The sequence below is a fragment of the Acanthaster planci genome, linkage group LG11 (assembly GCF_054643075.1).
Source record: "Acanthaster planci isolate LZ-2023a linkage group LG11, COTS_SCS, whole genome shotgun sequence".
In the NCBI taxonomy this organism is placed as follows: Eukaryota; Metazoa; Echinodermata; class Asteroidea; order Valvatida; family Acanthasteridae; genus Acanthaster; species Acanthaster planci.
In genome coordinates this window covers 7,458,036-7,485,781 of record NC_141787.1, presented here as the reverse complement: position 1 = coordinate 7,485,781, position 27,746 = coordinate 7,458,036, and the positions used below count along the sequence as shown (strand labels likewise).

The 27,746-nt window shown below is 50.2% G+C and overlaps 1 protein-coding gene and 3 pseudogenes across 1 annotated transcript; 3 read left to right on the top strand and 1 right to left on the bottom strand.

Moving 5' to 3' along the window:
* Window positions 1-9,714: 9,714 nt before the first annotated feature.
* On the top strand, window positions 9,715-11,439 carry LOC147797351 (large subunit ribosomal RNA; annotated as a pseudogene).
* Window positions 11,440-14,909: 3,470 nt separating this feature from the next.
* On the top strand, window positions 14,910-15,059 carry LOC147797350 (5.8S ribosomal RNA; annotated as a pseudogene).
* A 374-nt stretch (window positions 15,060-15,433) lies between these two features.
* On the top strand, window positions 15,434-16,730 carry LOC147797349 (large subunit ribosomal RNA; annotated as a pseudogene).
* On the bottom strand, window positions 16,441-24,946 carry LOC147797348 (uncharacterized). Its single transcript, XM_087143512.1, has 9 exons — window positions 24,640-24,946; window positions 24,100-24,159; window positions 22,724-23,106; window positions 22,295-22,478; window positions 21,732-21,986; window positions 21,447-21,618; window positions 17,597-17,767; window positions 16,758-16,928; window positions 16,441-16,609 (listed from the first exon to the last, which is right to left on the bottom strand). Exons 1-9 carry the CDS (start codon window positions 24,944-24,946, stop codon window positions 16,441-16,443), a joined length of 1,872 nt encoding a protein of 623 aa, XP_086999638.1.
* Between the last annotated feature and the right edge of the window lie 2,800 nt (window positions 24,947-27,746).

The window sequence follows — 27,746 nt, the reverse complement described above, 5'->3', positions numbered from 1 at the left end:
CCCCGACTTAAACTTTGGCTTGCTGAGGTGAAACATTTGAGTGCCCTTGGATGTGGTAGCATGGCTTCTGTCACTATTCTCGTTGTAGTGATGGCCAGCAATGTGAAGCCTTACAAATACAACAAGTGTATAATTTTCAAGAAAAGGAAAAAAATAAAAAAGTAAATCTGGAATGGCCATATTGAAAGTAATTAAAGGGATGGCAAAAGATTGGTCCAGTTGGATAAATTTCCAGGAGAAGCAGAATGCTCAAAAACATTTAGACTAAGTAAATAACATAAGAGTCAATTTCAAAACTGAAGTAACACCTTAATTCTACTCACCTGCAAGTTATACCATCATATGAGTAGGCCTTCATCTCGGGAGCAAATTGGTTTATGAGGCTGTGGAAGCTCTCCAGGGAGGACGTCTGCGCTGTGGAAGCCATTTTCCGAATGTCTTTCAGCAGTGAGTTACTCTCCAGGATTTGGTACAGCTGGGTAGTTTCCTCTGTCCCTATAAAGCCACGAACCTGATTTGTTAATATCATTTTGTTTCAATTAATCTTCATGACTCCTATATTAAAGAACCATAAGGGAAAGCCTGAAAGTAAATTCTTTTTTAATACCTGGCTTCAACCATTTCTGCTTTCGCCTCCCAAGCCGGCCTTGGTCACACTTAGTATATAGAGCAGAGTGCCCTTGGTGTACTCCAACGATGTGGTTACATAAAGAGGCCCACTTGGCCTCCCGGAGATCCTCCTCTGCATCAGTGGTGGCAGAGGCACACCAATAGACATGATTGTTTATGGACCTCTTCCATTCGGCCACACCCTCAAACCCTTTCCTCTTTGATAACTTATCGACCTTCGTCTTGATCCCTTAATGAAAAATAAAAAAATAAATGATACAAATTAAAGTTCAGCGCGTTAAGGCCTACGTTTTTTTGGCCAAGTGAAATCACTTTTTTGCAAAAAGGAAAGTAACTGTTCCATTAGAAAATTATATCCAAGATAATGCAAAGATACTATGGGCCTTTCAAATAATTTCTTGCCATAACTATTTCCTATGTGTTTCTCAAGAAATCAGTTGAAATTTTGTAGTCTCGACAAATGGTCTGAAGGTCATAAAAACAAATATTGATTTTGGGATATAACTTTAAATCTATATCTTCAACTACCGGTACCTTTGCTATATGCCTGACGTCATACATGTGTAGACTTGTTGGCTCATGTTCCCGCATATATTTGGCCAAAGACCGAAGACGGTCAGTGACGAGCTTGCGGACAGTGAGGTCAGCTCCACGTAGGGTAGCTACTCTTGACTTCTTTGCACTAACAAATGAATACTATCACCATGTTACAATAGCACATGTTGTATTGCTACCTAAGTTCAATGCACGGATTGACCTTCAACAGTAGAACCACTTTCCAAGTAATGAGCCTCACTTAAGGAATGACTAGTTGAACCACAAGGCCCTTGGGGAGGAAAGCAGGGCTGGACCGGATGGGTCATGAGGCAGCCCACTGGCCTTATAAGGAAAAGTCAGTGTTCATTAATTTGACTAACCCTACCCTCAAATCCAAATGAACCAAACATATTCATGCACGCTGTATTAATATTCAAAGACTAGTAGCTAATACCTAATAAGGCAAGGAAACTTGTATGATGGATGAAAAATGGAATGTCCAGCAAATGTATAAAATCCCTATGAGTTCTGGCAATTGGGCAGAGAGCCGCACATCGAGCCAGCCGAATAAACCACATCAACTACAGTACAACTTTGTCTCAAGTCATCCTCTTGTGTCGATTCATATAACCTGTCGGGTTATATTTGGTGGAGAATCCGGGTAGCTCTCTCTACGTCAAGTCTTTCATGACCACACGATCGAAGTCCAAGCAACAGCTTTCATCAGCCATGGCATGTACAGCACATATCGAATCTATCCTCCCAAAGTTTACCGGGTATGACTCGGAGGATCCCGAGCTTTGGCTTGACCGGTACGAGAGATATGGTCTTCAAAAGACTTGGACTGCAGCACAACAAGCCAGCAATTTTCCTCTCTATCTTTCAAGTGCCGCTAGCTACTGGTATAGAGATCTCCCTGGGGAGACTAAGGCCGCCTTTGCAACACTCAAGCAGGCGTTTCTCAAAAAGTATCAGCCCCACGAAGGCATGCGATGGGTTAGACTCTCAGAGCTCGCCGACCGAAAGCAACAGACGAACGAAACGGTCGAGAAATACCTGGTGGACATAGAAAAGCTGTGCTGTCAACTGAAGAAGTCACCGGAGGAAAGGATGGAGGCCTTCATCAGAGGACTACGCCCCAACATTCGAGCATACGTCATCAAGGCTCACCCAAAGACCGTGGACGAGGCGGTGACTCAAGCGCGGATAGCGCAATCAACGTACACACAAGATGAAACACCTTCCACCGAAGTCAACTCGGCGATTAAACATTTAACAGCCGAGATAACCGCCCTGAAAGATCAGCTGACAACCATCTCTGCCACCCAGCCAACGCCCCAACAACTACCAAACGCAGGACAGAATCAGCTCCGCCCTCAGCGATCCCAAGTTTTCCTGCGCCAACACCAAGGCCGAGGACAGCAGCAAGCACAACCGACTAGGCCTCCGATGATGATGTACCCGTGCCGTGGATGTGGAGGTGAGTGTACAAGTAGGCAAACATGTCCGGCCTGGGGTATTGAATGTAACTATTGTCGTAAGTTTGGTCATTTTGCTAGAGTGTGTTTCCAACGTAACCGATCTAACACCGTCAATGATATCCACCTGTCAAATCAATGACTAGAAAATCAGACATCTCCGGTTCCACACCTGACTAATGTTTCTGCCATGTCAGGCGGAAGCAATTTAGTTCAGGTAAAAATTGGCTCCGATAAACGATTCGCGTTACTCGATACGGGTGCGTTAATATCATGCATGACTAGAAATACATACGCGCAGTGTTTTCCTCAAGATCAGTTCCCTTTGGGCCATTCAGATGTGCCCTTAATTTCAGGTGTTGCTGGTCATGTAACTAGAGTTATGGGCAAGGTTGTTCTGCCGCTTTCTATTGGAGAGCAGAATTTTGAACATCCATTCTATATCCTGGAAACTATGAACCACGAAATCATTCTTGGTGTAGACTTCTTGAAAGCGCATAAGGCCAAGATATCGTTTGAGGAAAATCATGTAGTGTTCCCCGATTCCCCTTCTATTCCATTAGTAGGTAAAGAGGCAAAGAAGGTAACTGTCCGGGCAGTGTGTAATGTATCATTGGCACCCAGAACACAGACTGTACTTCCTGTTCAATGTAGAAATGTTAAGGCCCAATACGGCATTATTGAACCTGTTCCAACCTTGTATGAGGACACACAGTTAGTTGGCGCCAAGTGTGTTGTTAAATCTGTTTGTGGTAAATCTGTATATCAGCTCATGAATCCTTCTGACAATTCTGTGCAGATAAAACGTAACCAAGTGGTTGGCTATTGGGAGCCACTCTCTGATGATATGTATATTGAAAGCTTTGAGGTCGGCGGAAAAGATACCCCTACGGTTAAGCCTAAACAAACAGATGTGACACACAAACACACTGTAACCGTGACCGAAAGTGTTGAGCACCCTGACATTGTAGAGGAACTTGCTATCACTATGGAGGATTCTGATTTAACATCAGATGAAAAGCAACAACTTATCTTATTTTTGGCTCGGAACAAGGAGGTTTTCTCGAAAGATGTAACTGATTTGGGTACCACTAATATTCATCACCACAGAATAGACACGGGTGACGCACAACCAATCCACCAACGTTTCTATCGCACTTCCCCTGTTCACAAAGCAGAAATTGACAAGCAAATCCAAGATATGCTCAACGCTGACATAATTGAACCATCAACCTCACCCTGGGCTAGCCCGGTTGTTCTTGTGAAAAAGAAGAATGGCGAATTCCGCTTTGCTATCGATTACCGTCGCCTCAATCGAGTCACAAAACCCATGTCTTTCCCTCTACCACGACCTGATGATGTATATGATACCATAGGTGAATCCCATGCTACGATATTCACTGTACTCGGTCTTGCGTCAGGATTTTGGCAAATACCTCTGGATGAAGATAGCCGCGCGAAAACGGCTTTCACATCTCATAGTGGCAATTACCAGTTCAAGAAACTTCCATTTGGTCTCATGAATGCACCAGTTTCCTTCCAAATGGTTATGACCCAAGTCTTGCGTGGGCTGACTTGGAAATTTGCACTCGTGTATGTGGATGACATTATCATTTTCTCACCTGATTTTGACACACATCTGAAACACTTGCAGGCAGTCTTTGACCGGCTCCGTTGTGCAAACTTGAAATTGAAACCACAAAAATGCCACTTTGCTGCCAAACAGGTTACCTATCTTGGGCACATCATATCGAAGCAGGGGATTAAGACTGATCCCGCCAAAACATCAGCGGTTACTACTTTCCCTATCCCTAAAGACCCATCAGAAGTTCGTTCGTTTCTAGGACTCTGTAACTACTATCGTAGGTTTGTGAAAGGTTATGCCAACATAGCCGCACCCCTTAACAGACTCCTACAGAAAGACGTGTCATTTGTATGGACAGCAGATTGTGATCGTGCTTTTCACCAGCTGAAACAAGCACTTATCTCCCCACCAGTTCTCGGCTATCCCAATTTTGATCGTGAGTTCATTCTCGCTACTGATGCTAGTGGCTTTGCAATCAGTTACATCCTCTCTCAAACCGACGACAACGGTAAGGAGATTGTGATTCAGTACGGTGGGAGAGCACTCACAAAAGCTGAACAAAAGTGGTCTATAACTGAAAGGGAGGGGCTAGCTGTTGTCGAAGGTATTCAGTTTTATCGGGTGTATCTAGCTAACAGACGTTTCCGTGTCCATACCGATCACGTTTCTCTGCAGTGGCTCAGATCTATACACAATGCAATGGGTCGATTAGGCCGCTGGTCTATCGTGCTGCAGGGGTATGATTTTGAAATTGTTCACAAATCTGGCACATCCCATGGTAATGCCGATGCCCTTTCCCGTCGACAATATTCCATCAGCGCCTCTCAAGTTCAAACCCCTAAGGCAGATTCACTCCCGGTAGACACTGTGCATCAGATCCACACGCTCAGTCAATCACGGAAGGAGGAAACATACGAATACAAATTGACGTACGCTGCTATGTCGGAGAAGGAAACCGTATGTTCTATCGATAACCCAGACAGTTTGATGGACCCATCCATTGATATCAAAGCTCGCCAGCGACGTGATATTTCCCTACGTCAGTACATTGAGTATTTAGAGGATGGTAGTTTGCCGCCCGATGCTCATGTTGCTCGACGAATAGTCGCTGAAGTTCAGGATTATGTCGTACAGGACGGTGTATTGTTTCATTACTATTATCCCAGGGGCAAAGGTCACAGAGTTGACAGACAGATCAAACAGTTAGTCGTTCCTCAATGCTTACACCATGACGTACTCCTTGCATATCACGACTCAGTCCTGGGAGGACACCAGGGAATCGATCGCACATACAACAGTATTCGCCAGAAATATTTTTGGCCCCGAATGTTTTTCTCAGATTGAAGCCTATGTGAAGTCATGTACAACCTGCCAACGCATAAAGGTTAACCATCACGCTCAGCGCGCGCCCCTCCGACCACTGCCTGTAGGGGAGGTGTTCTCCAGGTTACACATTGACATACTTGGCCCTTTGAAGCCATCTCCTGAGGGGTACAAGTACATTCTTTTGATTGTCGACTCGTTCTCAAAATGGTGCGAAGCTTTCCCCCTCAAGACGCAGGATGCCGAGGAAGTAGCCAAAATACTGTACAATGAAATAATATGCCGATACGGTGCTCCTTCCTCCCTCCTCTCTGACAGAGGAACGCAGTTCATGTCTAAACTTATCAAGCAGTTGTGCAACATCTTTCAGATCACCAAAGTTCAGACCAGTAGCTATCATCCACAAACGAATGCAACGTGTGAGCGCATGAACAGTTTCATTTGGCAGTCCCTTCGCGCTTATTGCAAGCCAGACCAATCAAACTGGGTGGAGTTACTTCCCAGTGTCATGTTCGCTTATCGAAGCACACCAGCCACTGAATCCACACAACTTAGCCCGTTCATGATTCTATTTGGTCGTGAATGTCATCTGCCGATTGATACCGCATTGCTACCCCAAGCGCAGGCCGGTGCCCGGTCAAATCCTACACTTGAGCGTATCATGCAAAACCTCGACACCGCGCGCAAAATTGCCGCAGAAAACACGAAAACGTCACAAGCAAAATACAAAGCCCAGTTTGACAAGAATCTAAAAACCCAGCTTATCAAGAAGGACAAAAAGTATGGTTGTACTGTTCGAAACGTCAAGTTGGCTTATCGCCCAAAATGTGCCATAAGTGGCTAGGTCCCTACTATATCTGCGAGGCTCGAGACAACTTCACCTACAAACTTCGCAAGTGCAGCGATAACAAACTTATGTTGTCCCCAGTCCACGCGAATCGGCTGAAGCAATACCATGATCCTCAGGACAGACCAGTTCACATTCCTGATGGCTTAAACGGCCACACTGAGCTGGGTGCTGAGGAGTTTGAGGGCAATGACACTTTAAGTGACCTTGCGCAGGACCCACCTAATTCTACACCCACTCAGTCTGACATCGCACACGAATCATACCTCCCACCCGTTGTCTTGGGCAGTCCCACACAACCCTCTGGCGATACACCAGCAGCCGTTAATGACCAAGGTCGTAGTGATTGGTTTATCGTTCATAGTCTCAGACGCTCTGCCATTATTGACGGCAAGCGTCATTATCAGGTAAAGTGGAAAGGGTACGACAAAACAACTTGGGAACCCGAAGAAAATATTCCTGCCGAATTGATCCAAGACTTCCACATACGAAAAACCAAACGATCTAAGGCACAGTATCGCAGAAGATGAACGTAATTGTATTCGGGCCTCAGTACTTGTAGTTGATAGTCTAGCTTTTTGATAACGTCCTAATATGAATTTTCACCGTAGTTATGTAATGTACCTTCTAATCTTTAATAGCTATTTGTTCATTCTTCTTAAGTATTTGTCAGTTTGTTACCTTCTTTGCTTCGTACTATATGCCGGCCATGGACATGATTGCAGTGCCTGTACACTCATTCTCTTATATTTCTGTGGTTTCATGAAGTTATCTATTGTTTTTATTTCTCGACTTTTGTTAATGTATTATTATTATTACTAATTTTTGTTTGCTTAGGGTCACCAGTACGTTTTATCACTGCTTTTCTTTTTTTTTTACATGTTGTTTCTGTTCCTTATTAAGTCGGGAGACTTAAGCTTCGAGGGGAGGGCACATATCACCATGTTACAATAGCACATGTTGTATTGCTACCTAAGTTCAATGCACGGATTGACCTCCAACAGTAGAACCACTTTCCAAGTAATGAGCCTCACTTAAGGAATGACTAGTTGAACCACAAGGCCCTTGGGGAGGAAAGCAGGGCTGGACCGGATGGGTCATGAGGCAGCCCACTGGCCTTATAAGGAAAAGTCAGTGTTCATTAATTTGACTAACCCTACCCTCAAATCCAAATGAACCAAACATATTCATGCACGCTGTATTAATATTCAAAGACTAGTAGCTAATACCTAATAAGGCAAGGAAACTTGTATGATGGATGAAAAATGGAATGTCCAGCAAATGTATAAAATCCCTATGAGTTCTGGCAATTGGGCAGAGAGCCGCACATCGAGCCAGCCGAATAAACCACATCAACTACAGTACAACTTTGTCTCAAGTCATCCTCTTGTGTCGATTCATATAACCTGTCGGGTTATAATACACAAAAAATACATGTACCAAATGTTAGTAACAGTCAATCTGAGGCTATCAATCAAGGCGCAGCGGCAGCAGCAAATTGAAATAAACAACTTTCAAATTGACTATGTATACAGAATAAAGTTCATGAAATGAAAGCATCCTCTTGCTCGTACAAATTGTCGAGAACCATTTACCGGAAACCATCGCATGTACATCAACTCTACCTTTCTTTCGAAACAAAGACTCACCTGTACAAGCTGAATATCAACAATCTTATTGGCGTTGAGTTCTGTTGCAGTGTAGCTCCCATATTTAGCGGAGTGGCTTGGACTATCTGCCCGTCCATCCCCGCCGATGACTAGCGCTTAACTATCAGCTTTCAGACGAAGCTTTACTTCGGTGATGTGTTGTGTCCACACCGCTTCAACTGATGGCAATAGGTGTCTCTTCTGGTGGGAGCGAAATACAAGCTGCCCCCATACAGGTCAACATGCGGAGAACCTTTGCTGGGCTGGCACCAGCAAACAGGAAAGCTGCAGAGAGCAGCAGATTTCCTGCAGGTGTTGCACCCAGCCATGGCTGGGAACTCCAGGTCGTTCCCTTGGACTTGCAGGCCCCTCATCGCTGAAAAACAGAAACGAAAGTCCCCACAGTTCGTTTTATCAGACTGGTCTTCCGTGAACCGCACTTGAAACACTTCCTGAAAAGTTAAAAGAGCTCCCCCTCGAACTCAGTGTACTTTGCATGATCTTGAGGAAGAACATCCGGTGATATTGGAACGGTCCATGGACTTTTCCCCCTTCTGTTTACAAAAGATCAATGGCATTTGGATAAACCAAGGTGATACCACAGTGAGTGTAGGAATGAAAAGTATTTTCTACTCTGCGATGAGAGAAGGTTAATTTTAAATAAAAACATTTCGCTTTGTTTCTGTTGTAACGTTATAAAATGAATTCTCATTTCATATACAGCATCTATCGTACTTACTTTTTGAATGACCGGGTGCGACAAGGTTCTGAAGATGATGACGAAGATGATGATGAGGATGGTTCATAGTCGGAGGAATCATCACGCTCTTGTTCCTCTTCTAACTCTTCCTCTTCTAATTCTTCAACTTCATTGTCTTGTACCTCCTCGACCTCTGCATCATCAAGCAGCTTGCATTGTATTCCAGTTTCGCTGACTTCGGGAACAGCTTGTATTCTGGCATCGGTATCTATCAGATAAATTGTATAAATTTGTTGTTTATCATGAACTGTGACGAGAACAAGAGAACCGATTAAGAAGAAAAAAATGTCATTTATAAATTAATATGATAACAAAAATAGACATTTCAAATGCATTTTGATACTTACGTATATCGCAACAAAGAATTTTCACTGGATCAGTCTGACAAGCAGCATCCACATTCTGTACATGTAAAAGAACAAAATGAAGGTTATTTTAAAAATATTTCCAGAGAGAAAAATTGAAAGAACAATACCCATTTGTTCCTCTTGAATGTTCAACAATAGTTGAAGGGAGCAAGTGATTGTGATGGACTTACCGACACAACTGGAATCATGCCACTAGCACTCGCAGTACACTCTGGGTCTGGGCGGCCTCGACAGAGCGCGCCGGAAGGAGGCCAGGCATGCAGGCAGGCAGGGCAGGCCAAAAGAGAAAAAGGGGACGCCCAGCCCCGCCAGTGGGGACGGAGTGCTGCAAGCCCCGTTTCAGATCTCCTAGTGGACTGCCGGAGAGGGAGCGGGGGCCCAGCGCCGAGAGAGAGAGAAGAGAGCCTGCGCGGACGGGCTGCGGAGGGGCCCCCTTCCTGGCAGCCGCCAAGGCGCCGGGCAGGCCTCCGATAGGTGAGAGAGAGAGAGAGGCAGAGGCCTATTGCGAACCCATCGACCTCAGGTCGGGCAAGAAGACCCACTCCATTTAAGCATATCACTAAGCGGAGGAAAGGAAACTAACCAGGACTCCCCCAGTAGCGGCTAGCGAAGCGGGAAGAGCCCAGCGCGAAATCCCCGGGCCCCTAGCGGGCCCACGGGAACTGTGGCGTAGGGAAGTCCGGTCCGGCTGTCGCGGCGGTGCCGAGGTCCCTCTCATCGAGGCCCCCTTCCCTCCCGTGGCGGGTGTCAGGCCCCTGCAAGCGCCGTCCGGCCGGTGAACAGGGCTTCCAGGAGTCGGGTTGTTTTTTAGCTCAGCACAAAGGCGGGTGGTAAACTCCATCCAAGGCTAAGTACCGTGAGGGAAAGTTGAAAAGCACTCTGAAGAGATTTCAAGAGTACGTGAAGCCGTCGAGAAGCAAGCGGGAGGGCTGCGCAAATCGGGCCGGGGAGATTCAGCGCGGCCGGCGCGGTGTCCGCCGCGGCCCCGCATCCCCCTAGCCGGCTGGCGGGGCCCGGGGGCGCCCCTGGTGCACTGCCGCCCTGCTGCCACCCCCCCGGGGGTGCGGCTGAGGAAAAGATGGTGAACTATGCCCGAGCAGGACCAAGCCAGAGGAAACTCTGGTGGAGGTCCGCAGCGATTCTGACCTGCAAATCGATCGTCCGACTTGGGTATAGCGGCGAAAGACTAATCGAACCGTTTAGTTGCTTGTTCCCTCCGACGTTTCCTCAGGATAGCTGGCGCCCGGGAAAGAGAGAGAGAGAGAGAGAGCAGTTGCATCCGGTAAGCGAATGATTAGAGACCTTGGGACTGAAATCACCTCAACCGATTCTCAAACTCAAAATTGATGCGGGGCCCGACCCGCCGGCTCGGGGCCGGGCCCTCAATGCACGGGCGCCAAGTGGGCCATTCTTAGTAAGCAGGACTGGCGCTGCAGGATGAACCAAACGCCGGGTTAGGGCGCTGCCTTGCGGCCGACGCTCATCAGAGCCCAGAAAAGGCGTTGGTTGATACAGACAGCAGGACGGTGGCCATGGAAGTCGGAATCCGCCAAGGAGTGTGAAACAACTCACCTGCCGAATCAACTAGCCCTGAAACTGGATGGCGCTGAGCGTGCTGCCCACACCCGGACGTCGGGGCAGAGAGCGAGGGGGACCGCCGCCCTGGTGGTACGCCCCGACGAGTAGGACGGCCGCCGCGGTGCGCGTCGAAGCACCGGCTGCGAGGCCGCGGGGCCGCGGGGCCGCGGGGCCGCGTGGAGCCGCCGTGGGCGCAGATCTTGATTGTAGTAGCAAATATTCGAGTGAGATCCTCGAGGGTTGAGTGGCGGAGAAGGGTTCCATGTGAACAGCAGTTGTACATGGGTCAGTCGATCCTAAGCCTCAGGGAAAATCCTCCCCGAGCGGAGACGGGCGCCCTCCTCCTCGCAGGGCCGGGGCCTCGCCCCCCGTGCGAAAGGGAATCGGGTCAATATTTCTGAACCCGCATGGGGAGCCCTTCGTCCTCCACGGCGGTCCGAACTGCGAAGCGAGCCCGCAGACGCCGGCCTTGGCCCCGGGAAGAGTTTTCTTTTCTTGGTAAGGGGCGGGATCCCTGAAATTGGCTTGTCCGGAGCTAGGGGCTGCGCCCCCGCAGAGCGCCGCGTCTCCAGCGGCGTCTTGCGAGCTCCAGCCGACCCTTGAAAATGCGGGGGAGTGCGTGGACCGTCGCCTCGGGTAGTACCCAAAGCTGCAGCCGGTCTCCAAGGTGAACAGCCTCTGGTCGATAGAACAATTTAGGTAAGGGAATTCGGCAACCCGGATCCATATCTTCGTGAGAAGGATTAGCTCTGAGGGCTGGGTCGGTCGGGCCGGGGCTGGAAGCGGGTCGCGGCGCCCCATGTCCGCGCCATGACCGAGCGGCGGCCCTCCCTCCCCCCGCCGGCCCGCGGGCAAGCCCCCCTCCGTCCCCTCCGCCGCCTACCCCGTCAAAGGGGTGCGACCGCCGGTCGAGAGCGGCGGGCGGGTCACGGCGCGCGGCGCCCGCGGACCCTGGCGCCGGGCGGGGGACCCCGTCAGGCCGGCGCGCTGGCTCCCAAGCCTGGACCGGCGTGGGACCCGCCTCGTCGACATTCCTTGCTGCGCGGCTGCTTCGCTGCGGTCGCTTTGGCCGGCGCCCAACAGCCGGCTCAGAACTGGTACGGACCAGGGAATCCGACTGTCTAATTGAAATAGAGCATCGCGACGTCCGCAGCCGGGGCGCTGAGGCGATGTGATTTCTGCTCAGTGCTCTGAATGTCAAAGTAAAGAGATTCAGCGAAGCGCGTGTAAACGGCGTAAGTAACTAGCCAAATGCCTCGTCATCTAATTAGTGACGCGCATGAATGGATTAACGAGATTCCCACTGTCCCTATCTACTCTCTAGCGAAACCACAGCCAAGGGAACGGGTTTGGCAGAATCAGCGGGGAAAGAAGACCCTGTTGAACTTGACTCTAGTCTGACCTTGTGAAGAGACACGGGGGTGTAGGATAGGTGGGAGGGCCCCGGCCCGACGGTGAAATACCACTACTCTCGTCATTTCTTTACTTAGCCGGTGAGGCGGGGAGCGGGCCCCACGCGGGCCCAGTCTTCGGGTGCTACGCGGCCGGCCGCCTCACGGCGCCGCCGGCCGCCACCCGCTCTGGCGACAGCGTCAGGCGGGGAGTTTGACTGGGGAGGTACATCTGTCAAAGGGTAACGCAGGTGTCCTAAGGCGAGCTCAGCGAGAACAGAAAACCCCTCGCGGAGCAAAAGGGCAAAAGCTCGTTTGATTTTGATTTTCAGTATGAATACAAACTGTCAAAGCGTGGCCTACCGATCCTTTTGAGCTTCGGAGTTTGATGCAAGAGGTGTCAGAAAAGTTACCACGGGGATAACTGGCTTGTGGCAGCCAAGCGTTCATAGCGAGGAGGGCCGGCCAACCGGCGGCCTTCAGGCGGGCCGAACCCTGAGGAGGAGGAGACTGGGCAGGACTGGCGGCGGAGGAGGAGCAGGCACAGCCGGAGGAGGGCCCGCCGGGACTGACGGCGGAGTGAACCGGCGCTCGCCCAGCGGCCCGGGATGAGCTGCTGGGCCGCAAGTCTGAGGGGCCGCCGCAAACTGACTTGAAATCCAGGGTTGGCAATAAACCCAGCTGGAGGGCTCTGGGGGAGTAGCGCCGGGGTGGCGAGTTGCCAGGTCGGTCCCAATGCCGTCGTGCGACGGGCCGTCGGGCGAAAGGCCGGATCTCCGGCTCTCGAGAGCGTCTCTCGTCAGGGTCTGTTGGGCCCAAAACGTGCCTTTTTCAATGACAGCATTTTGGACCTTAACCCCCACTCCCTGGTTTGCCTATTTATAGGGGGGAAGATGGTCTCAAGCTCAGCTCCAGCTGCCAGAAATCAGTACAGCCATATATTGTCCATACAATATTGCCATTTCCACACGGTGGAGCCCAAGGCTCTGGAGCGATTCCCCCTCGGGTCTGGACATGCCCGGCTCCGGACCAGTGGGGACTGGTGGTGTGGCGCGGCGAATTGCAGTCCTGGGGGAAAAACCGCCGCAGCCGCACGCCGTCCCCCTAAAGCCGTGCATTTCCGACACGCTTCCCCGGGCAAAAACGGCTCCAGGCCGGCAGGCGGGTGGTGCGGCGCGGTGAATCGCCTTCCTCGGAAAACCTGGTCCAAGAGGTTCGGATGTCCGGGGTTGCCCGCGGAAAGCGGGCAGGGCGTCTCCGGCCTGCCGTCCATCGGCTCGCTATCCCACCTAAGGCCTCTGAGAGGGCTTTGCCCCATGACAGGTTGGGCCCAAAACGTGCGTATTTCAATGAGAGCATTTTGGACCTTAACCCCCACTCCCTGGTTTGCCTATTTATAGGGGGGAGGGTGGTCTCGAGCTCAGCTCCAGCTGCCAGGAAATCAGTACAGCCATATATTGTCCATACGATACAGCAATTCCTACACGGTGGAGCCCAAGCCTCCGGAGCGATTCCCCCTGGGGTCTGGACAAGCCCCGCTCCGGAGCGGCTGGACGAAAGTAGCGGCTCGCCGCCCCGCCGGGAGGCCCTCCGGGCGCTCCGTCAACGGCGTTTTCAGCGCAGCCGGCCGACCCCTTCAGCCCAGAAGAGCGTCGGCCGGCCCACCAGGCCTTGCAAAGAGGTGTCAGAAAGTCGCTCCCGGGCCGCGTCTGGCCCTACTGGAGAGCCCCGGGACGGTAGGTTCGGAAAAAAAAGTGGCGGCCCGCCGCCCCGAGGGAGGCCCTCTGGGCACTCCGTCAACGGCGTTTTTCGGCGCGGCCTGCCGACCATTCATGCACATAAGAGCGTCGGCCGGCCCACCAATCCTTGCTCAGAGGTGTCGGAAAGGCCATCCCCAGGGGCGCAGTTCGGCCGGACCCCGGGACGGGAGGTGCGGTGGTGCGTGGCTGCGAGCCTTCAGGAGGGGCTGGAGCGGCAACACGGCCCGCTGCGGAAGAGCGAGCGAGAGAGAGCGAGGGAGAGGGGAGCCAGGGCCCCTCGGAGAGTGGCAGGCACGAACGCAGAACAGGCGGCGGGCGGTGCCCCGCGGTCCCGCCGGGCCGCAGCCCTGGCGGCGGCAGGCAGGATCCCCGACCGACTGGGATCTCCCAGACGGAGGGATCTCAGCTCGGCCAGTCCGGCTGCCCCCTCTGGAATCGAGGCGAGAGGAGGCCGGTGCACTGGGCCGACGGGCGGCATTCCAGCAGCCGCCCGCGCGCCCGGGGAAGGAGAGGAAGTGCGGCCCGGGCCAGAGAGGGCGAGGGATCGGCGGCGTGCGGCATTCCAGCGGAGGCCGGGTGCCGAGCGAGAGCAGAGAGGCGCAGGACTCCGGCGCAACGGCCCGGCAGCCGTGGCGCGGCCGAGCAGTCCGGAGGGCCCGAGGTGGCGGGCCCCGGCCCCAAGGGGTACCTTGTTGATCCTGCCAGTAGTCTAAGACTGCCTCAAAGATTAAGCCATGCATGTAGAAGTAAAAGTTTACTAAGCGAAACTGCGGATGGCTCATTAAATCAGATATGGTTCCTTAGAACGCATCCCCCTACATGGATAACTCCCGGCGCTCGCCAGGGGGCCCCGGGACGCGGCCTCGAACGGTCCGGGGGATCGGTAAAACGCGGTCGGAGAGGCCCCCCTTGGGGAAAGGGGCTGCCTTGCGAGGGGCGACCGGTCCCCGCTCGGCCCGGCTACGGCCGGTGGTTTTTTTTCGGATTTCCGAAAACGAGGGAAAATTCTCGACGGTGGATCACTGGGCTCATGCAGCGATGAAGAACGCAGCCAGCTCCGAGAATCAGTGTGAATTGCAAAACGCAGTGATCATCGGCAGGGGCACCGGCCGGACGCGTTCTCCGTGCGGAGGGCGGATTTGAACCCGGGTGAGTCTGCCGTGGCGTGGCAGGTCGGCGCTGAGTATCCGCCCCACCCACGAGCGCCGGCCATCCCCCCGAGCGGAACAAGAAAGGCACGGGCTGCCTCGAGGGAGCGCGTCGGAAGGAGGCCAGGCAGGCAGGGCAGGCAAAGAGAGAAAAAGGGGAGGGCAGGCCCCGCCAGCGGGGACCGAGTGCCCCGGCCCCGTGGTAGATCTCCGAGTGGACCGCCGGAGAGGGAGCGGGTGCCCAGCGCCGAGAGAGAGAGAAGAGAGCCCGCACGGACGGGCCGCGGAGGGGGGACCCCTTCCTGGTAGCCGCCGAGGCGCCGGATGGGCCCCGAGAGGTGCGAGAGAGAGATAGAGACGAGGCCTATTGCAAACCCATCGACCTCAGGTCGGACGAGAGGACCCGCTCGATTTAAGCATATCACTAAGCGGAGGAAAGGAAACTAACCAGGACTCCCCTAGTAGCGGCTAGCGAAGCGGGAAGAGCCCAGCGCCGAATCCCAGGCCCCTAGCGGGCACGGGAACTGTTGCGTAGGGAAGTCCGGTCCGGCTGTCGCAGCCGTGCCGAGGTCCCTCTCATCGAGGCCCCTTCCCTCCCGTGGTGGGTGTCAGGCCCCTGAAGGCGCCGTCCGGCAAGCGGCCAGGGCTTCCGGGAGTTGGGTTGTTTTGAAGCGCAACCAAAAGGCGGGTGGTAAACTCCATTCAAGGCTAAATACCGGCACGAAACCGATAGAGCCGTACCGTGAGGGAAAGTTGAAAAGCACTGTGGAGAGAGAGTTCAAGAGTACGTGAAGCTGTCGAGAAGCAAACGGGAGGGCCGTGCAGATCGGGCCGGGAAAATCAGCGCGGCCGGCGCAGTGCCCTTTGCGGTCCCGCACCCCCTAGCCGCCAGACGCCAGCTCCCCGCGGCTGCGGCGGAGGGAGAGCGGGCACGCTTGGACCCGAAAGATAGTGAACTATGCCCGAGCAGGACCAAGCCAGAGGAAACTCTGTTGGAGGTCCGCAGCGATTCTGACCTGCAAATCAATCGTCCGACTTGGGTATAGGGGCGAAAGACTAATCCAACCGTCTAGTAGCTGGATCCCTCCGAAGTTTCCCTCAGGATAGCTGGCGCCTAGAAAGAGAGAAAGAGAGAGAGCAGTTGCATCCGGTTAGTGAATGAAGGACACATCCTTCGATGTGGGCTCTGCCTATCATTGCGAAGCAGAATTCGCGAAGCGTTGGATTGTTCACCAATTAATAGGGAATGTGAGCTGGGTTTAGACCGTCGTGAGATGAGAGGTCGCCACCACGGCATTCCTGCTCAGTTCGAGAGGAACTGCAGATTCGGACACTGGTTCAGGCGCTCGGGGAGAGGCCGGTGGTGCAAGTCTACCACCCGAGAGATTACGGCTGAATTCCTCCAAGTCGAAATCTCTGCCGGTGCGCGGCGACGCCGCCGGCGTCCCGCCCAAGGGCGGTCCGCATCAGCGCCCGCCCGCTCTTGCATTGGGTGGCCGGGCCGACTCCACCGCAGTCCCTGTCCAGGGGCCAGGAGCTCCGGCGGAACCGCCGTCTCGAGAGGGACGCCAGATCACTAGCAGGCGACTTGGGTATGGATCGGGGTGTTGTGCCCAGTAGAGCAGCTGCTTCGCTGCGATCTGCTGAAACTAAACCTTTCGATCCAAGGGATTTGCCCGCGCCGCAGACGGGCCGATCCTGGCGGGCCGGGTCGGAGGACGGGCGGCGGCGGCGGGAGGAGGCGGCTGCCGGGAGAGAGGCGGCGCAGCGAGGCGGGGGCGGCAGGTTGGGGCGGCGGGGTGGGTTGTGGAGGGCCGGCCGGCAGGCGGCCTTCGGGCGGGCCGGACCCGGAGGAGGGGGAGACGGGGGAGGACCTGCGGCGAAATAGGGCCCGCCAGGACTGACGGCAGAGTGAACCAGCGCTCGCCCCGCGGCCTGGGATGAGCTGCTGGGCCGCAAGTCTGATCGGGCTGCCCCAAACCGACTTCAAGTCCAGGGTTGGCAGTATACCCCGCAGGAGGGCTTTTGGGGAGTAGCGCCGGGGCGGCGAGTTTCCAAGTCGGTCCCAATGCCGTCGTGCGACGGGCCGTCGGGCGGGGAGGGACCCGGGCCTCCGGCCCGGGGACAGAGTCTCGCAGTGGGCGGCGCCGGTCCCGCCGTGGGTGCCGGACGGGCGGCGTTGCGCGGGAGCCCGCTGAAGATTTGTTCCTCGGACTTCGTGTTCCGCAAAAGATTTGATCACCGGTTTCGACCCGACTTGGGCGCGAAAACCGACTCGTCCCCACCTGCGAACGCGTCGGCGACGCACCCCGGCTCTCGAGGGCGTCTCTCGTCGGGGTCTGTTGGGCCCAAAATGTGTGTATTTCAATGGGAGCATTTTGGACCTTAACCCCACTCCCTGAAGTGGGAAGGTGGTCTCAAGCTCAGCTCTAGCTGCAAGAAATCAGTACAGCCACATACGAGAGGAACCGCAGACTCGGACACCTGGTTCAGGCGCTCGATGGAGAGGCCTGTGGTGCAAGTCTACAACCCGACAGATTACGGCCGAATGCCTCTAAGTCGAAATCTCTGCCGGTGCGCGGCGACGCCGCCGGCGTCCCGCCCGAGAGCGGCCCGCATCAGCGCCAACCCGCTCTTGCATTGGAGGGCCGGGCCAACGCCGCCGACTCCGCCGAAGTCCCTGCCCGGGGGCTGGGAGCTCCGGCGGAACCGCCTTCTCGAGAAGGACGCCAGATCACTTGCAGACGACTTGGGTATGGATCGGGGTGTCGTGCCCAGTAGAGCAGCCGCTTCGCTGCGATCTGCTGAAACTAAACCTTTCGATCCAAGGGATTTGCCCGCGCCGCAGACGGGCCGATCCCGGCGGGCCGGGTCGGACGACGTGCCGCGGAGGAGGCAGCGTCGCCGCCGCGGGAGCTGCTTCTGGGAGAGGGGCGCCGCCACGCGGGGAGGCAGGGGTGGTGGGATCCAGCAGCGGGGAGAGGAGGTCGAGCGCGGAGGGCCGGCCGGCGCCGCCCGGTGGCCCTCGGGCGGACCGCACTTGGAGGAGGAGACCGGGGAAGACCGGGGAGTGAACGAAAGCTTCCCCGGTGTCCGAAGATTGGCTGCTGGGCTGCATATCTGACGCGACCGCCCCAAACTGATTTGAAATCCACGGTTAATAGTGTACCCCGCAGGAAGGCTCTCGGGGAGTTGCCAAGTCGGTCCCAATGCAATTGTGCGATCAGCTGTTTAGCACGGATGAACCATGGCTTCCAGCACAAGGGCGGCATCTGGCAGTGGGCGGCGTCGCTCCCGCTGTGGGTGCCGGACGGGTAGCGTTACGTGGGCGCCGGCTGAAGATTTCCTCCTCGGACTTCGTGTTCCGCGAAAGGTCGCATCTCCAGTTACGCTCTGGCTCGGGCGCAAAAACCGACTCGGCCCCACCCTTGAACGCGTCGGTGAGGCACCTTAGCTCGCAAGAGCGTTTTTCGTCGGGGTCTGTTAGGGTTAGGGTTAAGGGTTAAGGTTAGGGGTAGTATAATAGGGTTGGGGTTAGGGATAGAGTTACAGATAGGGTTAGGGTTGGGGTTAGGGATAATGTAAGGGTTAGGGTTGGGGTTGTGGCTAGGGTTTGATATATATAGGTTTGTGGTTAGGGCTAGGGTTAGAGTAAGGGTTAGGGGTAGGGTAAGGGTAAGGATTGGGGTTGTGGTAAGGGTTAGATGTAGTGATATATAGGTTTGTGGTTAGGGTTAGGGTAAGTGTTAGGGTCAGGTTTGTGGTAAGGGTTAGGGTTAGGAGTTCTGTAAGGGTTGAGATTGGGATTGTGGTTAGGGTTAGATTTTGTGATATATAGGTTTGTTGTTAGGGTTATGCTTAGAGGTTGGATAATAGGGTTGGAGTTAGGGATATATTTCGGGTTACAGATAGGGTTACCGGTAGGGTAAGGGTTAGGATTGGGATTGTGGTTAGGGTTAATGATATATAGGTTTGTGGTTAGGGCTAGGGTTGTGGTTAGGGTTAGAGTAAGGGTTAGGGTTAGGGTATCTGGAGGGTAAGGGTTAGGATTGGGGTTCTGGTCGGATTTAGTGATATATAGGTTGGTGGTTAGGGTTAAGGGTATATATAGGTTTGTGGATATGGTTAGGGACAGTAGGGTGAGGGATATTCTTGGTGTTAAGGTTAGGATATCGTGAGTGTTGGTGATTGGGTTAGAGAATGGGACAGTCAGGATCAACATTTGACACAACTGAAAATACGACAACTCGAGTCAACATATTAAAATATATCATAAAAATGACAGGAACAGTGCTCATTTTTCAAGTAAAGAGGCTTGCATCACACGGCAAAGTATCTAAATAACTAAACCATGTATCAAATCCACCACACAAGTGAACAGTCTATTTTCCTATTTATCAGAACTGTTGGTGTTCCCAATTCACTCCAACCCCTGGAAAAAGGGCCTGCGTGATACCGTTAAGGTTGCATCCCGCGAAATGATTGTATTTCTGCGTGGGAACTCCTTGATGTTCTGTAATCCAAGGGATTTTTACAATAAAACATGCCATAATCAGGAGGGATCACAGAAACATTTTTATAAATCCCAAATTTTGGACTGGTAGTTTCTTTCACAAAAAGCCCGAAATTGCGGGCCTGTTTGGAAAGACAATGAGAGCTAGGCAAACAGTTTTACTGTTTTGGATATATCTTTGGAAAAAGGCGAATAAAAACAAATCGTGGGTGAAACCCATAAAATTGAAACGAAAAGTGATCTACTGGCCATAATCTTGAATTTCCGGTGCAAAAACCGAAGACAAACCTCCTCCGAGAGTCAACAGACGGCACTATTTCGCTCAACCGTGTTTGGGTCCATTTCTGCCTAGTGATCTCAATCGAAAAAACGCGTCGTATCTGTATAGTGAATTTTTATTATTGACGGTGCAAGGGAAACATATCAAGGGGCCGCACAGTCTGGCAACACTCGCCTCCTTATTTCATTGAAGAAAAAACATATAGTACAATTTTGCTTGCTTTCAACTGCAGAATCACTTGATATTCTCGAACAGAAATCCTCACAAAAGACATGCATGTCCCACTTGTATTGGGTTAACCTTCTTGCGTCACGCCAACAGATCTGCTCCCCAAAATACAAGCACAAAAGCAAAACAAACAATCCCTTTAATTATTTGAAATGACAGAGAATCCACTCCATTCATTTGGGTTTTCATTTCCAGGTAACCCAAGTTACATTTAATTTTGGCGAGACCGAAACTTTAAGTTGTCATTTATATCTAGAGCCTCACTGGCCTTCAAATTTATATCAGTATTCGAGTTACAAAAAGGGACAAGGGAAAAAAAGTCACCCAAATTACTTGGTCAAGAATATGTCTCTTTTCAAACTCACATGGAACACCACCCAAATTTACATGCCATTTCTCAAAACTTAAAGGAATCTACGTTTAAGATCCTATCTCTGATCACTCCTTTTAGTTCTACACCAGGCAGGGTTTTAATCTCAAAGTTTATTGTATCTGCTCCTGTACCTTGCAATCAGAACATCTTTCTCTGGAAACCTGTATTTCTCTGCCATAGTGGGGGGTTTAGACTGAGCAGCAGTGTTGGGTACAACAAACAGCATCGTCGGATAGCCTCTTTAAACAGAGTCCTGACATACCCTGAGGAGAACAAACAATACAGTGATTTTGAATATGGAAATTCTTAATTACAACAGCTCTTCTTTGGAATTTTCAAAAAGTGTCCTTTGTTTGCCTACACGTATATGTATTAACATGGGCTTTTTACGCCTTTACTTAGTCACACTTTACGGGGGAAAAATAAAAAGTTGTATTTCCTGAAATCTGTTGAAAGATACAATTTTAAATCTCCAGTCTTACTTATCTAAATTCTTTTTCAAAGGCAAGGAATATGTCATGTTGAGAGCATAAATGTACTTCCGGAAAAAAGGAGATTTGAGGGGAAATTTTACAATCTACAAACCATGGGTTTTGTGGAATAAACTTGACAAATTAAAAACGCAAGACCCCTACCAAAGGAAGCTGCTTCTTGGATTTGTTTCACCGTAGCTTCCCCCGGCTTAAACTTTGGCTTGCTGAGGTGAAACACGTGAGTGCCCTTGGATGTGGTACCATGGCTTCTGTCACTATTCTCGTTGTAGTGATGGCCAGCAATGTTAAGCTTAACAAATACAACAAGTGTATGATTTTCAACAAAAGGAAAAATTTATAGAAGTAAATGTGGAATGGCCATATTGAAAGTAAATAAAGGGATGGCAAAAGATTGGTCCAGTTGGATACATTTCCAGGAGAAGCAAAATGCTCCAAAACATTTAGACTAAGTAAATAACATAATAGTCAATTTCAAAACTGAAGTAACACCTTAATTCTATTCACCTGCAAGTTATACCATCATATGAGTAGGCCTTCATCTCGGGAGAAAATTGGTTTATGAGGCTGGGGAAGCTCTCCAGGGAGGATGTCTGCGCTGTGGAAGACATTTTCCGAATGTCTTTCGGCAGTGAGGTACTCTCCAGGATTTGGTACAGCTTGGTAGTTTCCTCTGTCCCTATAAAGCCACGAACCTGATTCGTTAATATCATTTTGTTTCAGTTAATCTTCATGACTCCTATATTGAAGAACCATAAGGGAAAGCCTGAAAGTAAATTCTTTTTTTAATACCTGGCTTCAACCATTTCATCTTTTGCCTCCCAAGTCGGCCTTGGTCACACTTAGTATATAGAGCACAGTGCCCTTGGTGTACTCCAACGATATGGTTACATAAAGAGGCCCACTTGGCCTCCCGAAGATCATCCTCTTCATCAGTGGTGGAAGAGGCACACCAATAGACATGATTGTTTATGGACCTCTTCCATTCGGCCACACCCTCAAACCCTTTCCTCTTTGATAACTTATCGACCTTCTTCTTGATCCCTTGATGAAAAATAGAAAAATAAATGATACAAATTAAACTTCAGCGTGTTAGGGCTTTCGTTTTTTTGGCCAAGTGAAATCCCTTTTTTGCAAAAAGGAAAGTAACTGTTCCATTAGAAAATTATATCCAAGATAATGCAAAGATACTTTGGGCCTTTCAAATGATTTCTTGCCATAAATATTTTCCTATGTGTTTCTCAAGAAATCAGTTAAAATTCTGTAGTCTCGACAAATGGTTATGAGGGTCATAAAAACAAACATTGATTTTGGGATATAATTTTAAATCTTTATCTTCAACTACCGGTACCTTTTTGCTATATGCCAGACGTCATACATGTGTAGATTTGTTGGCTCATGTTCCCGCACATATTTGGCCGAAGACCGATGACGGTCAGTGACGAGCTTGCACACAGTGAGGTCAGCTTCACGTAGGGTTGCCATTGTCCTTTTGAAGTCCTCCAGCTCCATGTGGTAGCTACTCTTGACTTCTTTGCACTAACAAATGAATACATAACAAATACATGTACTAAATGTTAGTAACAAACAGTCAATCTGAGGCTATCAATCAAGGCGCAGCGGCAGCAGCAAATTGAAATAAGCAACTTTCAAAATGACTTTATATACAGAATAAAGTTAATGAAATGAATGCATCCTTTTGCTTGTACAAATTGTCGAGAACCATTTATCGAAAACCATCGCATGTACATCAACTCTACCTTTCTTTAGAAACAAAGACTCACCTGTACAAGCTGAATATCAACAATCTTGTTGGCGTTGAGTTCTATTGCAGAGTAGCTCCCATATTTAGCGGAGTGGCCTGGACTATCTTCCCGTCCATCCCCGCCGATGACAAGCGCTTGACTATCAGCTTTCAGACAAAGCTTTACTTCGGTGATGTGTTGTGTCCACACGGCTTCAACTGATGGCAAGAGGTGTCTCTTCTGGTGGGAGAAAAAAGTGCGCAGCGAAATACAAGCTGCCCCCATACAGGTCAACATGCGGAGAACCTTTGATGGGCTGGCACCAGCAAACAGGAAAGCTGCAGAGAGTAGCAGATTTCCCGCAGGTGTTGCACCCAGCCATGGTTGGGAACTCCAGGTCGTCCCCTTGGACTTGCAGGCCCCTCATCGCTGAAAAACAGAAACGAAAGTCCACACAGTTCGTTTCATCAGACTGATCTTCCGTGAACCGCACTTGAAACACTTCCTAAAAAGTTGGAAGAGCTCCCGCTCGAACAGTGTACTTTGGATGAACTTGAGGAAGAACATCCGTTGATATTGGAACGGTCTGTGGACTTCTTTCCCTTCTGTTTACAAAAGATCAATGGCATTTGGATAAACCAAGGTAATACCACGGTGAGTGTAGGAATAAAAAGTAGTTTCTACTCTGCGATGAGAGAAGGTTAATTTTAAATTTAAAAAAACATTTCGCTTTGTTTCTGTTATAACCTTATAAAATAATTTCTGGTTTCATATACTGCATCTATCGTACTTACGTTTTGAATGACCGGGTGCGACAAGGTTCTGAAGATGATGACGAAGATGATGATGAGGATGGTTCATAGTCGGAGGAATCATCACGCTCTTGTTCCTCTTCTAACTCTTCCTCTTCTAATTCTTCAATTTCTGCATCATCAAGCAGCTTGCATTGTATTCCAGTTTCGCTGACTTCGGGAACAGCTCATATTCCGGCATCGGTATCTATCAGAAAAAAAATGTGTAAATTTGTTGTTTATCATGAACTGTAACGAGAACAATAAAACCGAATAAGAAGAAAAAATGTCATTTATAAATTAATATGATAACAAAAATAGACATTTCAAATACATTTTAATACTTACGTATATCGCAACAAAGAATTTTCACTGGATCAGTCTGACAAGCAGCATCCACATTCTGTACATGTAAAAGAACAAAATGAAAGTTATTTTAAAAAAATTTCTAGAGAGAACAATTGAAAGAACAATACCCATTTTGTTCCTCTTGAATGTTCAACAATAGTTGAAGGGAGCAAGTGATTGTGATGGACTTACCGACACAACTGGAATCATGCTACGAGCACTTACAGTACACTCTGGGTCTGGCACACTTTCTATGCACAAGGTTCTATCTCCAACCTTTCCGACCTGGTTGCTCTCTCTTCTGGCTTGTTTCCGTGGAAGCACATCCTCCAAAACCTGACAGCAGTTTCCAATGAAAGAAAACAAATTAAATGAAATTAATCCTTGTTAAAATGAATAGGAGAAATAGTTCAGTAAAACAACAGCGTCATTTATAAACTACCACAGTTGTGCTTATATAGTGAAAAATATACTGAAAGGCAGAAGAAACAAAATCAGGTGCGGAAACCTTACGGCTAATGATATTGTTGCTTCTCATCTTCATGGCACACACATGAATGTCACGATCAGTAAGGCTCATGCTGATTGAAAAAGAACTGCACCTTGCATATTAGTGAGTGACCAGATTAATGTCAACAGGAAAGTGTTAACCGATTTCAACCCTGCCCCGTCATTAGCCTATCAAAATGTACAAATATCAAAGTAGGCTACTATTTCTGTACAGTGTTTCTAGCTTTAAGATCAACAGAATAAACAACCAAAATTAACAAAACGTGTACAAAACGATTACATGCACCATGCCATTATGAAACTAACGTGAATGCATGGCGAGTGAGTAAGTTTGCCTATTTATAGGGAGGAGGGTGTTCTCGAGCTCATAGGAATAGGGTGGCATGGAGGCAGGGGTAGTGGGGTCCAGCAGCAGGGGGAGGAGGTCGAGTGCAGGAGGCCAGCCGGCGCCCAGTGGCCCTAGGGCGGACCGGACTTGGAGGAGGAGACCGGGGAGGACCAGCGGCGGGAGGGCCCCCGGGCCGGGACGGGCGCCGGGGCCCCGTCGCTGGTGGGCCGGAGGTGTCCGGGACTCGGCGGTGCAGCGGGCGTAGGATTGGGTGCTGGGCTGCATGTCTGACGCAGCAGCACCAAACTGACTTGGAATCCACGGTTAATAGTGTACCCCGCAGGAAGGCTCTGGGGAATAGAACTTACTAAACTTATAAAACTTTTCGGGAAAAATTAATCAGCAAACAACACATTGTGACAAACACTTCAGTAAAAAAAAGTCCCGTATGATAAACTTCAGTAAAAAATCAGAGAAGGGTAAAGGTAAATCAAGACAGTCTGCTAAATGTTTCAATGTTGAAAAAAGGTTGTTTTATTTTTACGCAAATCTAAAAGAAAACGTTTGAGTACTAGTACTCACAAGATTTCATTCTCTGAACAAGCAAAGTTATTTGGTTACTTCTGCAAAGAGTATTCAGTGCTGTCTAATGTAGAAAAATACAAATACCTCGAAATGTGGGAAGCAAAAAAGAAGCCGAGTATCGAGCAGAAAAAAAACAAAAACTGAAGTGGAGGATTACAACGCTAATATTGCTCCTTTTTACAGAAATCTTTAATTCAAAAATTGGATTATAACCGCATATGCCTCACGTGATTATCCCCGCATGCACAGGACAAGAGAACTGAACTCAGGGACAGGTGGACACTCGCATTCTAACTTTTGTGTCGATTGTCCTGAGCAGCCGTTAATTGAACTTGACACAGTTCAGGTTGTTCCCGCCCGAAGCTGGTGACGTGGAACTGCCAAAAATTACATTGCGCACAATCAAAGTATAGCTACTCAGCAATATATGGAAATAGTTCCCGCCCGAAGCTGGTGACGCGGAACTGCAAGTATATCTTACATTGCGTTTCAGGCAAAGTGTAGCTAGTCAGCAAAAATTACAGAGATTGTTCCCACCCGAGCCTGGTGACGCGGAACAGCAACTCATATCAGCAAATACATAGAGCTATCAGCAAAAAATGTATGAAAAGCAATTATCTTATCAGCATTTGTTTCTGCCCAAAGCACATGGCGGGGTAAATTAATTTTGGAATGTACCTGCGCGGTACAAAGCAAATTCAAACATACATCTAGCAGAATGCAAAATTACCCAACTTTCATGAACAAATCAACAAGGATTTACTCCAGCATACAACAACTTTGGGCCAACCATCAAACACTGGGATCGGACAGCAATGTTCACGATGTGCGGCCCGACTTGGGCTTACACTGGGTTCCAGGAACAACAGCCAACTAAATGAGCATTTTCAACAACCACTTACAGCTATTTATATCAAACGACAGAAGTTAGTGAGTACGAAATGGCTTTTCTTAATTGGCCCTTAATAATCTAGTGACTTCCCCGACAAAGGAAGGGATCAAGCCTTTCCTTTCGGCACATTCCCATAAGTGTCGTAAATAAGAATACAGTGCCTTAAAACCGAGGTCAATTTCCGATCCCTGAATGAAATTCACGCCAAACGGGCTTGTTGCTGAATAAAGTCGGCAACATGACCACCGCCAAATAGACCTCAGGTGGTGGTATTAACGCCGCGGACGACCGCTGGATCTGGGGGTGAGCGTTTCGAAATAATGAATGAACGAACGCGTTCAGCGAACGTCGCGTACGCTCGAGGGAACTCTGCTTTAGGGCGTGAGGGTAAGTTTGGCGGGGCAGTAACTCTGAATAAAAATGGCAGTATGCGGCAGTACGTCTCTGGTCAAATTGATGTACTGCCGTGCTAGAATACTCAGTAAATGTTTGTGTACAAGCCCCAGGTCGTTGGCGGATAATGACGTCATGTAAGATCGGAACTGCCGACCACGCTTCCAACAGGAAATCGGAGAACTGGAACATCTGGAGTCTTCGCCGTCCCATCCAGTGGATACAGGCCAGCCGATTAAGACGCTCTCCCCAGGGCGATGACCCCACCACCCGAGCACACCAGCACACAGAGCCGTCCCCAATGACCCACACAGTTGGCTTGGCAGGGGCCAATGCTCGCTAGAAAAATGAAAAAAAAAATCGGAACAAAACACGAGCAAAGTACTTAAGCTAATACAACATGTAACGTTCAATGGAAAATAGCTGGGGTAATCCGAATGTAACGTCGGTAAGCCCTAGACTTCCAACGCCCCAAAATTTGAACATTATCCTCAGACACACCTGCCATAGCCGCAGACGTAGCTGCCCCTATGCGAAAAGGATGAGAGGTAAATCTGGTGTCGTAAAGCCCTATAAACTCAAGGGCACGACGGAGTACCGCGACAAACTGGTAACGCGTGACAGGACGCCCATCGAAATGCAACAAAAACGGGCCATGGGGGGATTTGGAACAGGCAAGATAGGACAAAGTCGCCCTGACGGGGCACATCATGTTGTGCCGGAAATGCGCTGCTGGGATGGAAACTACATAACCATGGCCGTTTTGATCTGTTTTCGAGTGACGTAGGATAAGTTCGACCCTTAAAGGGGAATCTTTGACGGTATCATCAGACCGACACAAAGGGCTAGAAGAATGGTGGGATTTGGTAGAGAATTCCCCAATGCGAAGCAACCCAAAAAATGCAAGTAAGGAAGCACTTGGAAAAGCTGAGCCTCGAAATTACCCGAGCAAACGGCCTGCAAGGCTGGGACCATACGACATAAAATATCATAAGTGATAGGGCACCGTCAGTCGCAACGACTACTACTCCTACGACATCCCTCCAGTAAACGTTTGACCAGAAAATGCTTAGTTAAATCAGGATAACTCATTACCTGCAAATTGGAGTAAACCCCGAGACGTAAGAGGTAATCGTTGTGGGGGCATACCCAGATACCGACAAAAATGCAATAAATCAAACTATCTGAAGCAGGGAGGGGGAGTGCGCGGCGTCG

Bases quoted from the DNA above. Each gene is read 5' to 3' on its own strand.
- LOC147797348 (XM_087143512.1), bottom strand. From the start codon at position 24,946: ATGCAGCCCAGCACCCAATCCTACGCCCGCTGCACCGCCGAGTCCCGG. The intron at 22,479-22,723 runs GTGAGTCTTTGT...TTCATTTGTTAG, and splicing joins TTGATATTCAGCTTGTACAG to TGCAAAGAAGTCAAGAGTAG. The intron at 21,619-21,731 runs GTATTAAAAAAA...GTGGCTTTATAG, and splicing joins GATGAAATGGTTGAAGCCAG to GGACAGAGGAAACTACCAAG.